Consider the following 15,684-nt stretch of genomic DNA (forward strand, 5'->3'; position numbering starts at 1 on the left):
GGCGCCGGAGCCACAGGTGAGCCCCGCCCACCGCGCCGCGTCACAAGAGGGGCGGGTCCCCTGGGGGGCTCTCCCCCTCCCGCGTGCAGTGCCCGGGGGGGGGGCTGTGCGGTGCGCTGACGTCAGAAGGGCTGCCCCTTCCCCCGGTCCCCGGGATGGGGCGCGGCGGGTCGAAGAGCGGCTTCCCCCGTGCGACTCCTGCGGGCCGCGTCGGGGATGGAAGGCGTCGGCAGGCGACGATTCCTCCGGGCCCAGAGGGGGCCCGGCGGGGCTCCCGCCGTGACCTGGCGGGGCTCGGGGGCTTCTGGCCCGTCTTCCTCGCCGAGCCTCCGGGCTCCTGAGATCCGCAGATTTTTGAGCCCGCGTACAGCAGCCGTCCACGTGGGAGTGCCGGGGCCCCTTGCCCGCCCGCCCGCCCGGTGAGACGCCAGCGGCGACATCTGGTGGGTGGAGACAGACCGCGGTCCTGGGTCGACAGGCCTCGGTTCCGACCCACCAGGCCCTCTCCCTGCTGCTGGCTGCGCAAGCCGAGTAGGAGCGGGGGTCTCCCTTGGAGCACGTGAAGGCCGCTGCGGGCATGTTAGACATTGGCTAATCCGCCTGCGGAACGAACCCGCCGTCGCCCCGCGAACTGAGCCGAGCCCGCCGGAGACCAAAGGAGCGTCCCGGGCAGACCGGGGAGCGCGTTCGGGCTGCAGCGTGCCTGACCAGGACGGCCGGGAGGGGGCGCTCCGGAGCAGCAGCCGGAGCGCCGCCCCCGCCGGCCCGCCTCTGCTATAAGGGGCTCGCAGGCGCCGGGCGCCCCGTCGGGTTGGAGCTGGCCATGGCTGCGAACCGGGTGGGGAGGCGCCTGGGGCGGGCGTCGCCGGCGCGCTCGACCGGGCTGTCTCCAGGGTTGGCCCGCGCGGAGCGGACGCCTAGCCCGGGCATCCAGCGGCGCCAGGCGCGGGTCACCGTCAAATACGACCGGCGGGAGCTGCAACGACGCCTTGACACGGAAAAGTGGATCGACGGTCGCCTGGAGGACCTCTACCGGGGCAGGGTGAGGAAGCTGCCGGGTCGGAAAGCTGCTGCGGCTTCGGGGCGGTGGGTGGCTTCTTCCGCAGGCCCCTTCCCTCGCCAGCGACCCCGGGCCCGGGAGCCCTGCCCGGCTGAGGCTCCTCTGCCCGGGGGACGGAGCAGCTCCGACAAAGGCGAAATAGGTGGGGGGAAGGGGGAGCGACCCAGCCGGGTTTCTTCGCCGCTGAAAAGGCTCCGGGGGCTGCTTTTCCCTGGAGGCGTTTGGTTGCGCACGTCGTGGAGGATGCTGATGGCTCTTCTCTCCAGATTTAGCAGACCGCGGGTTAAGGGTGCTGGGGCGCCGTTCGGGCCCAGCTGCCACCTCTGGCAAGGCTAAGTCAGGTGCGGCCATCTGCCTTTCCGAGCAGGAGCATCTGGCTAGTGCCCCCCGCCCCCTGGTGTGAGGGGGCAGTGGAAGCATTAATCTTGCTGGTGCGATTATCGCCCCTCCCTGTTTGGTGATGGGTTGCCAATCATTCCCGTCCGTTCAAAGTGGCTGTTTGGGCCAGGAGTGGAAGTTTAAGGGGACCCCGGATAAGCGGCTTCTTTAGACTGGGACAGAATGGGAGGGGGCGTGAGGGAGGCCCCTACCATCATGTAAAGTATGCAAAAGAGGCTGGGTTGGAGGACTCTTTCGGCACGGGAGCACCTTCCGGAGACCACGTTACTGCGTCCCAGCGGAGGACTCCCTGCGGCTTGCTAGGGTTCTCTGCCGGCACCTCCGCTTGGGAGGTGGAAAGCCAGGACTGGCCCTTTGCTTTGGGAAAGGAGGGAGCAGGCGCCAGGGTCTCCGCTGGAGGCCACCGCAGGGTGAAGCCCTTGCAAGAGCGGCTGTGCTGGCTCCCTCTCTGCCCTAGTGCTGGGCAGGCTCCCCGGGTCCCTGCAGGGAGGCCATCAGCTTGCCCCCTCCCCTCTCCCCCCAGCCCCCTATCTCTTTCTTTTGGGCAGATCTTCACATCCCTCTTAAGACATCTTTTTGTGGTCTGAGCACTACTTTGTCCTTAGAGCTGGCCAGGATTAAGGTGCTCCCAAGACCTGAATCTGACAAACGGGTTCCAGTCGATGCCAGTTTGTGCTAGGAGAAAGGTTGCTAGTCTTTAAGGTGCTAGGGCTCCTGACTATGTGCCATCCCAGACAAGCTCTGGTGCTGCACGCACGCTGGAGACCCTTTGCTTGGAGGGCGTTTTGGAGAGCATGGGAAGCATCCCCCATGGACACTCTGTGCGGGTCCCTAAGAGGCTGCGGGGCTCAGGCCTCGCTCATCGTGCTGCTCCCCCTGCCCAGTGCTTGTCCTTGGGCCCTTGGCTGGAAAGTGCTGCTGGCCTCGTTTTCTGGCCCTACATCTTCCGTCCTTCCTGCCGGGCTCTTCCTGTCAAGGCCAGGCCTGCGGGATGATCCCAAAGGGCCACCGGCCAGCCGGAAACCCCTGGGAGCTCACAGGCAGGCCGAAAGAAGGCGTCTTCCAGGGCCACAGTATGCAGTGGTGTAAACTGCCTCTGTACAGGGAGGCTTGATTCCCTTCTGTGATGGCTCGGCAGGGAGGGCGGACCAAAAACCTAATCTAGTAAATAAATAAATAAAATGGCAAAGAGCTGGGGATGGGCCTTCTCTGCCCGCAAGGAGCAGCCTATACTGAGGGGCCCGAGTCCGAGGCTGAACTTCCAGATAGATAGACTGCACTGGCCCTGTCTAAGTGAGCTCCAGCTAACACCCCAGGGAGAAGAGTGGTGGGATGCCTGTAAGGGCAGGGACAGGCCCTCCTAGCTGATAGCAGCCTGCCCCCTTGCCTGCTCCTCCTCCCTCCCCGCCCCCCAGAACAGATTCCTCAGCCGAAGGAGGGAGAGAGTCTAGGGAGAGAGTCTGGGAAAAGAGGTGCCTAAAGCCTTCCATGAAAGGAAAGCGTTCCTAGCCTGGCTGCCTCTCACATCCCTGGGGAGTCTAGGGTTGGGCTGCCTGGCCCGTTCCCTGGGGGCAGAGGGAGGCCCAAGGCATGTGCACAGAACCGCCTGTGGAAGGAAGCAAGGGGGGGAGAAAGCCCCCACCCGCATGCCTGAGGCCGAGCAGAGCTGCTGCTGCTGCTGCTCTGAGTGGGCAGGACTGACTGATGGGCCCCAGGGGCCTGCCTCTGCCTAGGGCAGCCCTGGGTGTGCTCAGGAGGAGTCCCAGGGAGGATGGAGGGCCTGCGACTGCTCTGGGAACATGCCCATCGGGCTGGGAGAACCAAGGGAAGAGTGGGGCCCGCTGGAGGCAGCATTTCAATTTCCTTCCAGAGTGAAAGGCCCGTCCTTGCACACTCTACTGCTCGCTTAGTAGGTGCCAGAGTTACGTACCTCCCCTGAACCTCCACCTACCAGGCGGACGGGATTTCCTGGGAACAGAGACGGGGGCCTGTTGTCCTGGCATGAGCTCCTCCCCCACCCCTCCTGAGCCTGCAGTTGGCACTGCTTGCCCAGGGTCTTTTTGGAGGCCAGCCACAAAGGGCAGGAGCCCTCCTGATCACCCCCTCTTCTTACAGGAAGCAGAGATGCCGGATGAGGTGAACATTGACGATCTCCTGGAGATGGCCACGGATGAAGAGAGGGCCACCAAGCTGCAGGTGGGTGGCTGGCCGAGGCTGCCTGCTCCACCGAGGCCTCCCTAGGGTAGAGCTACGGGTGAGACCCTGTGGCACCAGAGCGGCCTCTCATTCTTGTCTCCTTCCAGGGCCTCTTGGAGTCGTGTGGCGACGCAGAGGTGGGTGTTGCTCCGGGAGCCTCCATTCTGGCTCCCCTGTGGAGTGTGCAGGAGGCTTTCCCTGGGGGGCTTTGCAAGTTTCTCTTCTCATAGGAACTGAGGCCTCTGCTTCCCCCTCCTCCTTGATGGGAGGTCTGGCTGGGACCCTTTCTTCTAGGAAGGGCTGGCCCCAGTCTGGGACCAGCTGCCTGTTTTAAGGCTGGGGAGCTGGCGGTGCCTGCATGTATGACACCCCTTGGGGCAGGCGGGAAGGGGCACCGCACTCCCGCCAGCCTCCCCCTGTACTGCTGGCCCATAGCGCCATCCCAGGGCCTCCTCTTGGCGGGGGAGTGGAGCAGGCAAGACTTGCATTTCCCCCTGATGCAGGGCTTCATCAAGGAACTGCTGGAGAAGTTGAGAGGCCTCCGGACAGAGCACGTCCTCCGGCAAGCAAGTCCTGACCACCAGAAAGCCCCGGAAATCCACGGGTAGGCAAGAGGAGGGAGCGAAGGAGCTCAGGGAAGAAAGAGCTGCTGCAGAAGCCAAGACAGGCCTGCTTCTTGGCGGCGGCGGCTGCCGCTGCTGCTGCTGCTGTGGTCCAGCTCCGGTGGGGAGAGAAGGGCCTCTGCCGGCCTCCCCCCCCCCATGTCTCCTGCACACAGCTTGGGCCCTGTCTGGCCATGAGGCATCACCAGCCCAGCTCCCCCATCAGTATTTTCAAATGCCCCCCCCCCTTTGTATAAAACTCTGTATAGGAAGACGTGATCTTCATGCTGCCCCTGTAATTAAAGGTGCTCCGTCTTTGCTTCTCCTGGCAAACCTCTGTGTGGGGGGGGAGGGGGGACAGGGAGATTGCTCTGCTCACTCCACTGGGGGACAAATAAGACATTTCTTGTGGGTCTCTGTGGAAAGTCCCCTGACTACTGCTTCTTGCCTCTCGGTCTAAACTGTGGCTCCTCCTTTCGGGGTCCCCCTACTTGAGCTGGCTGTCCTGCTCGGTGGGCCCTTTGGGCAGGGCTGGCACCAGCAGGTGCTGAGGTGGGACAGTTGCCAGGGCCCAGAACTCCAGTGGGGCGCATTGACACCCCCCCCACACACACACACACCATGCCCTTTCAATTTGTTTCCTTAGAGTGCTCCATCGCCTGTACTCCCAGCAGCCCAGTGTCATTGGGAAAAAGGGCCTGTGCGTGGTGCGCCATTGTGGCGCCCTTCTGGTGGCCATGGCAGCGGCATTCCCAGCTGCGTGCACCAACCAGTGCTGTTGGGAACTGCACTGTGGCTTCTGTAAGCAACTGAGCAACGAGTGTCGAGAGGGCTAGCCTGCAAAGGGGATAAGCAGCACATGGCTGTGGGGGGTGGAAAGGGAGGCATTGCGCGGAGGCTGGTAGGAGGCAGAAAGGGGATGGGGGCACCGTCTGCCCAGTCTCTCTTTCCCGACAGACAGAGCTTGTGGGGCTTGGAGGAGGATCTCCTCTTTGGCAAGCTGCCACTGGAGGGTCTTGGGCAAACTCTGTAGGAGTGAGGCCGGCCAGCCAAGCCCACGCCGTAGCAGGGGGCCTGTGCAGAGGCACACCTCTCGTAGTCCAGATGCAGACCCCCCCCTCCAGTGTGAATGATGGTCAGCCCTGGGGCCACTGCTTCAGAGCACCAGGATAGCAGTCTGCTCTGAGGAGCCCCTCCCTCTACACCCTGTTTACAGTGGTGGGATAAACAGCTGCACAGGACTATTTCTGGGTGGGCAGCAGGCTTCAGTGGAGGCTCCCAAGGGAGGGAGAGCCTCTTCCTGGATGGTTGGGAGAAGAGGATGAGCAGGGTGCCCCCCCACCCCCCCGGTGGCCCAGGCCTGGGAGATTCTCCCTGCTCTTGGGTCCATCGGCACTGCATGCCTTCCTCAAGGGCTAAGCCCCAGCAGAGACCTTGGTGGGAGGGAGCTCTCCTCCAAGCCTTTCCCCGCAATTTCTGGTTGGACTCCACCCCCTGCGCAGAAGACAGTTGAGCAGGAGCCATCGTGGCATCCCGAAAGCCAGCCCCCTCCCAGGTGCTGCACCACGGCCCCCTGGATACCTCCTGGAAGCCAAGTCTTTCTAGAGCACTTAGGAACAGTCAGGCTGTTTTGAGTGGGGCCTGGACCAAGTCCTGCAGGCCTGACGCAGCTTGAGCCAGACCCTGGGACAGAGGGAGGGTCTGCTGCCGAAGGGCTCTGCCTGCACTGGCCCCTTCCTTCCAGGGCCTCGCTGCCCGTCCCTGCTTTCAGAGGCTGGCAGACACCCTGGGCCGTTCCTTCCTCCCACCCCTCCCCCAGCACACACACACACACACACACACACACACTGTCTTCCCTTCCATCAATGGGGGCTTTGTCCTGCCATGACACCACGGACCAGTCGGCCAGTTGCAGGCAGCACCATAACCTGGCTGTCCACATTTCCATCCAGCTCTGGAGGATGGATGTCAAAGTGTGCCCCTAAGAGGTGTGTGGAAGGCCTCCTTTCCTCCCACCCACCCCTATTGCACCGAGGCTGTTACCCCCACAGCGGCCCTCCTGGTGCATATACGCCACGTGCCTTCGCACCAAGATCCCAGAGGGGTCCAGCCCCAGGCAGTCTTTTATTACCAGCTGCACCCAGCAGTCGGCTCCACTACGATCTTTGCTCATTCCCTTATTTGGGAAAAGGCAGAGCGTGTGCACAGCTTTGTAGCATCCCCCCCCCCAACGATTGTGCTGCCAATAAGAGGGGGCAGCAGAAGCAGCAAGAGAAGGAGGGGGAGGGCTATCAAGCAGGGTCAGCAGAGCAAGCTACAGCCACAGCTGTAGTGCAGGCGAGGGGGGGGGGGTTGCGTTTGTCTGTGCTTGCATGTACTGGGTCTCAGGCTCCTCTCCAAGAGCTAGGAGACAGCTCGTGCACTCACACACACCCCTCCATCTGTTTGTTGGGGAGAAGAAGAGAACAGCCCTGACTGTTTACATCTTTCAGGGATGAGTCACCCAGCCTGGCCGACCCAGGTGGCCTCTCGCCTTTGCTGCCCTCTCCCTCGCTCTTGCTAACCTCCCACCCTAGCTCCCCACCATTAGCTCCACTGTTGCCGGAAGGGGCCAGTTCTTGCTCCCAGTGTGGTGAGAGGTGGTGGGGTGCTCTTCTCGAGGCCCTTCCCTGGCTCTGTACCTGCAAGAGGCCCGGGACAAGCCCCTGTGCCCCATCCTCACGGGTTTAGAAGAGGAGCCAGACCCAAGCGCAGGCTGCCGCTCTCCTTGAATGTGGAAAAGTTCTGCCCCGTTGTGCGTCTGACTGCAAGGCTGTCAAAATGCTTATGGGGTAGCCAGTCCTCATTGAATGGCTCCAGTCCCTTCTTTCACTCAATATATTATTCCTCTCCCTCCCGGAACTGCATGCAAGGGTGGGAGGGAGAAGGCTGCCTCTCTGGGTAGAAAAAGTAAAAACAGCCCCCTTCAGGCAGGACGACCCCACACCATCTGCTCTCTGGTGGCTGCCGGGGAGTGGGAGGGGGGTGGCGTCACCCTCCCCAGACAGCTCTTGCAGGGGGCTTTAGCCTTGCTCCACTGAGAATAAAAGTAGTAGTAGTAGTAGTAGTAACAGCACTTAGATATGCTGCCCTCCTAGACCGATTAGTACCCTGCTCAGGGCAGTGAGCAAGATCACTGTTGTCATCACGGGGTATGGCCCCTGGGCAGCAGCTGGCTTGGCGCATGCGCGCGCGCGCGCGCGCGCGCGTGTGTGTGTGTGTGTGAGAGAGAGAGAGAGAGACCCTTCTTGTGTAAACACAGGTGACCCTGACATGGGGCAGGAGAGGGTCTCTGGACACGTTGCTGGGGGCCACCCCTGCCCCCAGGAGGCACAGAAGGAGGACCTCGGCGACAAGTGCACAGGGCTCTTCCCAGGGCACAGCAAGCGGCAGCATCCTGCCCCCCCCTCAAGAGACCCCAGAGGCTGGGGGGTCAGCGTGACCCAGTTCCTCTCCTAAGGGGGCCTGATGCCCAGCCAGGGCTCTGGCTTTCCCTGCAGAGGTTGCCGCTTTGTCCCCTTTCCCCAGGGAGCTTTCCATGAGTTTCACCCACCCAGCCTCGGCGTTGGGACAACCAGCAGAACATTGGCCAAGACCGTCTCTGGAGGAGGCACTGGGCAGGCATCCTATAGGCCTTTGGGGCAGGATGCTGCCCTCCTCCTGGGATCTGCAGTGCTGTGGCTCAAGACAGAGGACAAGGTCAAGCCTGAGGGCCCAGACGCTGAGCCTGGCAGGGCAGCCCTGCAGGCCAAGGCGTGCTTCCGGCAGACTGAAAGCCAGTTGGGTGTCGTGGTTAAGAGTGCGGGACTCTAATCTGGAGAGCCGGGTTTGATTCCCCAACTCCTCTGCCTGAAGCCAGCTGGGTGACTTTGGCCTAGTCACAGCTTCTAGGAGCTCTCTCAGCCCCACCCACCTCACAGGGTGTTGGTTGTAGGGGTAATAATGACATACTTTGTAAACTGCTCTGAGTGGGCATTAAGTTGTCCTGAAGGGCGGTATATAAATCGAATGTTGTTGTTGTTGTTGTTACTGTGCAGTGGCCACTACCCCTCCTAAAACAGTTCTCGGCAGCTGGGCCAAGGAAGCAGCAGAGGAAGGCAGGGGCTCACCAACACGCGGCACTGCCGGCCCAACACCTGTCCCAGGTGCAGAGGTTTGGGTGGTGCCTGGGTGCAGTCCAGGGGTGGGGCAGCTGCCGGCCTCCAGGCAGTGAGCGAAAGACCCGCTGTGTTGGCCCAGGCAGGGCAGGGGGTGGTGATGGCCCTGCAGGAGGGGCAGCTCCCCAAACATGTCGCGCTCTCCATCGGAACCAAAGTAGGCACTGGTGGAGGTCGCCTGGTGATGGGCTGACCCCCGTCACTTGACCACACACCTCACGGAGACAACTCTCTGCCTCAGCTGGGCACTGCATCTCCAGGTAGTGGCTGGCATCTCTAAGGAGGAACCTCACTGGCACCATGTCAAGGGCAGGGGCAACTTTCCCCAGCACTCAAGGCCAGGGAAGGACCAGACCGTTTAGCAAGCAGCCTGCTGGGAGGGTGTGGGGCAGCCAGACGTGCCTGTCCCTGCAGCTGCTGCAGCGAGTGGGTCCCACAAGGCCAGCCACTCGTGAGATTCTGCCATGCGTGGCACCCTTGTCTCCACGGTCTGAGGTGGGCGGCAGCCCTGTTCCCTGTTGCGCCACTACAGTGCAGGAGCACGGTGGGTGCTGGGAGAGCAGCCCAGGGGGTGCAGGGGCTAGCAACAACAGCCACAGCAGGAAGGAGGGGGTGGGCAAGCATGCCGCTTTGGACCTGCACTTGGTGGGGAAGGCGGAGAGCCTGCTCTCGGGGAGGCTGCCTCACAAACTCGCTTCCTTTGGACAGAAGCCTTTCCGGCATGCAGACATTCCCCCGGGAGTGGTGCCCTGCTCCCTTCCCCAGCTCCAAACAAGGCCCGCTAACTTCCTGCCAGGCCTAACAGTTGGAAAGAAACTCATTGTCTGCAGCCATGGGGCCCCTGTCCGGGGCAATGCTGAGGAGCTGATGTGGGTGCTCCGCAGTTCCGTGACTTTGGGCCCTGGGCTAAGCCAGAGCTTCTGACCTGCCTCCTCGAGGTGGGCTGGGGGTTGGGAGAGGGCAGAGGCATGTTTCAGCTGAGCTCTGGATAGCTGGCTGGCTCCTTCCAACACAGCCCAAGAGAGAGCCAGCTCCACCTGTAGATGCAGGAGAACAGGGACCAGACGCCAGCTGCAAAAGGGGCACCCGCAAGGTGAGGGCATTCTCCTGTGGGCAGTGCCCCAAAGGCCATGATGGATGCTGGCACCTCTCACACCCCAGAGGGACAAGGGGGCGGGGTCCCCAGGGGCTTCCTGAAAAGCAACCCGTCTTCGGCCAGGCAGGATTCCACACTGGCACGAGCTGAACCCAGCAGCCAGCTCCAGCCTCCATAGCCAGAGGAGTTTGCCACAGCAACTGGAGCCCGCAAAGCCTGAGCTGGGCATGGCGAAGCAAGATGTGTGGTTGTCACACTGGGTCACTGTGGGGCAGGAAGGGAACGTTCCGAAGGCCCACCCTTGAAGGGCGCTAGGAAGGGGCCTTGATGTTGCCGGGGGGCTGCAAGGGACAGTTCCAGAGAGCTCGCTTGGACAGTCACATCTGCAGAAGTCAGACACATTCTCGCCCCATTGCTCATCAGCAAGCACAACCTTGGGAAGTGGCAGTTCGGAGCCTCTGGGTAGCAAGTGTGCAGACAGTGAGGTGGCTCTGACCTGACCCCTGCCGTGGCATTCAAAGAAGCCTGGGAAGTGCAGCGAGCAGAAGGGGCCACGTGCCTGTAAGCCAAAAGGCAGGCAGAGAGAGCACTGCCAGGGGGCGTGTGCTGCCGGACGGACGTGGCCCGTGCCTATCCATGCTCCCCCCACAAAGCACCTTTGAATATCACTTGAACTGCAAGCGAGGCCTCACAACTTACTCCACAAGCTAAACACATTAACTGTTAATTCAATTATGGTGGGTTAAAGCTCCAGACTTCATCCTCCCTTGTGAAGAGAAAGGGGCGTCTTGGATCACAGCCACACTTTGAAGATGACTGTCGGAAAGGCCCTTTTCTGTTTGCGTTCCTTTTTAGCCCCCCCCCCCCCGCCCCAAACCTCCTGCCTTGGGAGCCTGTTACTGCCCAGCCAGCGGACCGGAGTCATCCAGCTACACCACAGCCGTCAGTCCAAGAGGCAGGCAAGAGAGGCCAGGGGGACCTCGAAGGGCCCTTTCCTATTTCTGTGGGCACAGACCAGTCAGGGAGGGGAGTGGAAACGCCTGCTCCAGCAGGTATTTCAAACAGCATGTCGTATGTTCATTTGGTTTTATCTGGAGACAAAGCGCATGGCTGGCTAATAGAGAAGTTTTGCTCTTTGTCCTTGTCATGGATCAACCTTCACCTGATGAGACTGGGCTGCAAGGATGGGTGGGCTGGTGAGGATTCTCTACCCCCGGAAGCTGCTCAGTCCATAGGGTTTCCTGACACCCCTTGGGGATCCGGTCAGCAAGGCTGGAATTCCTGACACAGTTCTGGTCAATCTACAGAAGGCAGAGATGACCCAGGCAGTGGAGGCCATTGCTCCTGAGTGCCCCCCTCCCCACTCTTGCAGAGCCCAGAATGCCCCCTGGTTTATCAAGAAGCTGGTATGATGCAATGGCTGGGCAGACAGTTAGAGGACTCTGACCAGTCGAGAGCACTTTACGGTGCCTCCTCTGCGAGGGTCACGGCAGTGAAGCGAGCGCTCTTCTCTGCCACTCCTGCATCTAGGCCCTGATGTCAGCTCTGCTGCAGGGGGCCTTTTGTCCCAGGGCTTAGCCTGCTGTGACTTTTACCATGCATCTGGCAAGGGTATCCACCAGGACTTAGATGCAAAGGCTGGTTCTGTTCAGCCTCCAGAAGCCCTTGGAGTGGCCTGGGGGGCCTAGCTGCATAGGTGACTTTCTGGGGGTGAGGCTTGCTGAAGTGGACAAGCCCAGCACACCAAGGCTTAACTTTGATTCACTGCCCAAGCATGCAGCGACGGCACACCTGGCGTTGGCAATTATGTACATCCCACTTTTCAGTTGGGACTCGCAGCAGCTTAGGACATGGTTCTCTCCTCCTCCATCTTCTCCCAACAAGCCTGTAAGGTAGGCCAGGTGGAGAGTTTGTAATGGGCCCAAGGTCACCCTGAGAGATTCCACCGTAGAAGTGGGAACTCAAATCCAGGACTCCCTGGATCCTGGTCTGACCCTCTATTCACTATGTCACGCCAGTTCTCACATGAGGCCACAAGCACAGGCAGCTTGAAAAGACAATTGGACAGATTCCTGGAGGAGAAGTCTATCAGTGGCCGCTCGTCATGGGGAATAAAGGGAACCTCCACATACAGAGGCAGTCCGCCTTTGAATACTAGTGCCAGGAGGCAATATCAGGAGGAAAGTCTCAGCCTCTGTGCCTTGTGTTGCTGCAGCATAGTGGTTAAGTGGTCAGGCTGCCCATCCGTGCTCTGCTGGTTCAAATCCCATTCCTGCCACGAGCTCCGCCGCTGCTCTTGGGTGAGCCCCTCCCCCCAGCCCAGGTCCCCAACTGTATCGTGGTGACAACAACAGCACGGCCTTTGTCATTGCTCTGAGCGGGACACTAATCTGTCCAGAAGAGCAGGACATAAGCACAGTTATTATTTTTACTGTTGTTATTATTCTATCTTTGTACCTTTACATCCTGCCTCCTTTCTTTGCTCTACCACTCCCACCTCCTGACTGTATATAAAGGCTCAAGCATCTTCACTCCTCCCTGTATCTGAAGAAGGGAGCTTTGACTCTCAGAAGTTTATGCTGGTCTTTTAAGACGCCGCTGGACTCGAACTCTGCTGTTCTGGGACAGACCCACAAGGCTGCCTACCTGAAACAGTACAGCGATGCACACCGCGCTGGGCCTGCCTTTACAAACCACCCAGAAACTCAACAGGAGCCAAAAAGGCTGGATATGGAGGTGGAGCCACACCTGTGCGGAAAGACCACCACCACCTGCCTGTCCATTGTTGGGCACAGCTAAAAGCGCTGGTTCTTGGGCCCTGAAGGGCTTGGAGTGGGGTGCTTGAAGGACCACCTCCGCCCATATTGTCCAACCTTCCAGTTGAGATCCCTTTGGGGCAATCACAGATCAGATTTTTTTCAGGGGTTATACCACAACTTCAGACTTCCGTCCCCCTTGACCCTTACCTGGCATCTGTATTACCATACTTTAGATACCAGGCTGAAATATTCCTTTCACCCGAGCTTTTAGCTGATTTGTGGTCTCTGTCTGGCCAGAGGAGTATCATCTCAGGCTGCTGAGTATTGTTCTACTAGCAACAAATCCCGTTGTGGAAAAAAATACAACGGGCTCTAGAAAGGGCAGGGTGGCTGGGCATTGTTCCCTCTGTAGTGCCCGATTGGGGCTGGGTGGGCATCGCCCCCTCCTCAGGGCCCAGATCTAAGCGGGAGCAGTGCAGGGCGGCCTGGCCTGGCCCCCTCCCCCAATCTCCATGTGGGTGGGGGCAGCGCAGGATGGCCAGGACTGGCATAGCCCCCTCCCCCGCATCCCGTCTTGGCCAGAGCAGCACAGAGTGGCCAGGCATGGCATGGCCCCTCCCCCACGCCCTGTCTGGGTGGGGGGAGCACAGGGCGTCCAGGCCTGGCATGAGGCAGCGAAGGGCGGCCAGGCCTGGCACGACCCCCTCCCCTGTACCGCCTGGAGGGGGAGTGCAGGGCGTCCAGGCCTGGCATGGCCCCATCCCTTACACCCCATTTGGGCCGGAGCTGCGCAGGGAGGCCAGGCCCGGCATGGCCCCCTTCCCTGCACCCAGTCTGGGTGAGGGGAGTGTAGGGTGCCCAGGCCTGGCATGACCCACTTCCCTCACGCCCGTCTGGGTGGGGGGAGCACAGGGAGGCCAATCAGCCGGGGACGGAGACAGTGTGGAGCTGCAGCCCCTGCCCAGCCAGAAGGGGTGGTGAGGATGCTGCGCCCAGCTGATCCGCACCCCGGCTCCCGGCCCCGCTCTGCGCTGTGGAGGAGCATGCGCCACCCATCTGAGCCGTGGCTGAGCCCTCCACTGCGCCTTTGGAGGTGGATGCGGGCAAGCGTGGGCAGCCACAGGCAGGTTGCTTCCCAGCTCCTGGCCCCTCTTCTGCCTAGAGGGGCAAGCCGGCCACCAGGCGAGCACATGCAGCCCAGCCAAGCTGCATCCCTGGCTCCTTGCCCTGCCCTGCTCGGAGAGCCAGGGCAAGTGGCTGGCTTGCCAGTCACAGCTCCGTCAGTCAGCTGGGCAGGGTGAAGGAGGCGCCGGCTGGGAGACGGGCAGTCCTTCTACCCACACTGCGCCTGCGCCAGCGTGTCGTTGGGAACACATTTGTGCTTTTATATAGTAGGACGCTGTCTTTATGACCTGCATGGATGCAGGACATAGAAGTGCTGATTCTGAAGTTTTCCTGCCAGTTATCAAACCGAGATGGAACTTTGGTCTGCCCAGTGAGCAAGATCTGGGCCCAGCAGCCTCTTAAGGACCAACGAACTTCCTGGAGGAAGAGCGCAGTTCTACATGGCTAGGAAGCATCTCCTCCTCTTGTGGCCGGAAGACGTAGATGTTCCCTACATGCAGAGAAGCGTCATGTGACAGAGCTTCTGGCCCGGAAGCACAATGCATGAAGGGCTGAGATTTTGCCCAGGGACTCCATCTTGTCCATGTGGCAAAGGAAGGCAGGGAGAAGTCCCAACCACAAGGACTAAAGTAGTGCTCACCTCTAAACTGCTGCAACGTCAAGCAGTCCTAGCCTGTCCTATATAAACATGGTTTAGGATAAATGCCTAGGGTAGGGAAAGGGAACAACATGTTTTCGCTTGAAGAGACATGAATTCTTTTTACTCACTGATTAAACTTTCACATTTTGAATACTCTTATGCCTGATCTCTGGAAGCACGCCACACTTTTTACTTTATTCAATTTATATTCCTCTCTCCCTGCAAGCTCTCTTAGGTAAGGTGGGCATCTCTGGATCCTGATAGCATGAAACTGCAATGTTGCAGTAGGTGCCCCCAAGCTAGTTAGCAAGTGTGCAGTGGAAGGCGTGGCAATGAGGTGGAGCGTCGCATCTCAGACTGACAGGCAACCTCTGTTTAGCAGGAGATACTCTGAGAGCTGCTGTGGGAAAGAGTTGTTACTCAGGTTGTCCCCCCCACAAAGCAAAGGACAGGAGTGGCATTGATAATAAACAGATCAGCCCTTGCCTTTACGGACTCCTCCGTAGGCTCAAGACAAGGTCACACAGGCAGGCAGGCAGGCAGGCACTATTGGAACTTCTTACCTACCAGTGAGGGGGGAGTATGAGCGCCACCTGCAGGCCACTCTTCGGCTACGGTCTTCAGCAGGAGACCGAAACGGGCTGTGCAACGTTGCTCTGGAGTGGCCTTGGTTCTCTCCCCGCCCCCCCACCCCCCGGGATTCTTTCTACACCTGCCTCACAAAGCAGCAGAGTGTGAATCATTCCTTCATCTAGCAAGCCAAGCCTCAGGAGCCCTCCTTCATTTACCTGCTCCCTCCATCCTTTGTTGAGACTCACTTTCCTTAGGAATTGGTAAAATGACGAAGTCCGCACGCACACACACAAGTGACTGGCCAGTGGAGCTCCACCATTTGCCTGTCCACAGATTGCCCCCCCCTCAACCTATCCTGTGAAGATGGCAAAAATCGAATGGGAACAGCCCAGTAAGATCTACTTGGGTCCCAATGCCACACCCTCCCTGCTGAATGTCTTGATACCTCTGCCCTGCTTTGCTCCACCTGCCGACTCCCTTGCACTTCTCTGGCCCTCCCCACTCAATATGTTGCCTGCAAGACCTTCTCTCCCCTTCACAAGCCCGCTCTTCAGGCAATCATTTCCCCAGCCCTCAGCTGCCTGCCTAGTAAGAGGCTAAAACTTTTATGGCTAATCCTGGATTTATTTCTCTGTATGGCCTCGGCACACCACTAAGGAAGCCTCTGCCAGAATCAGCTCACAGCAAACGTCTCGCCAATGGAAGGGTGAGTCAGAGGGCGCTGCCTGGATGCCAGGCACAAGAGAGCTCTGCCCCTTTCCTTCAGCAAACACAACCCTCCTCCTGAAGGCCTATGGCCCCTGCTTCACCAACTCCCTGCAGCCGTTCATTCGAATGCGCCCCTGAGGCCCCCTGGCCGCTTCCCTAGGCATTCCCACCCAGGAATGTAGGGCTGAATCCTGCGCATGGTGGCGCTTCTTCGCAGCATGAGGCTCTACTTCTTGCCTCTGCTGAACTCCTTTTGGGTGAGAAAAGGCCCAAGCTACCTGAGGGAGCATTCAAAGCGGCACCACACCAGAGCCAAAGAGACCACAAACG

General features: G+C 60.0%; 1 protein-coding gene across 1 annotated transcript; it reads left to right on the plus strand.

The window, feature by feature from the left end:
* Nucleotides 1–144: 144 nt before the first annotated feature.
* Nucleotides 145–4,575, plus strand: PPP1R14A (protein phosphatase 1 regulatory inhibitor subunit 14A). Its single transcript, XM_054999095.1, has 4 exons — nt 145–1,042; nt 3,575–3,655; nt 3,763–3,792; nt 4,159–4,575. The coding sequence occupies exons 1-4, from the start codon at nt 824–826 to the stop codon at nt 4,261–4,263; spliced, it is 435 nt and encodes a 144-aa protein (XP_054855070.1). The 5' UTR covers nt 145–823; the 3' UTR covers nt 4,264–4,575.
* The last annotated feature ends 11,109 nt before the right edge of the window (nt 4,576–15,684 follow it).

The sequence above is a fragment of the Eublepharis macularius genome, chromosome 15 (assembly GCF_028583425.1).
Source record: "Eublepharis macularius isolate TG4126 chromosome 15, MPM_Emac_v1.0, whole genome shotgun sequence".
Lineage (NCBI taxonomy): Eukaryota > Metazoa > Chordata > Lepidosauria > Squamata > Eublepharidae > Eublepharis > Eublepharis macularius.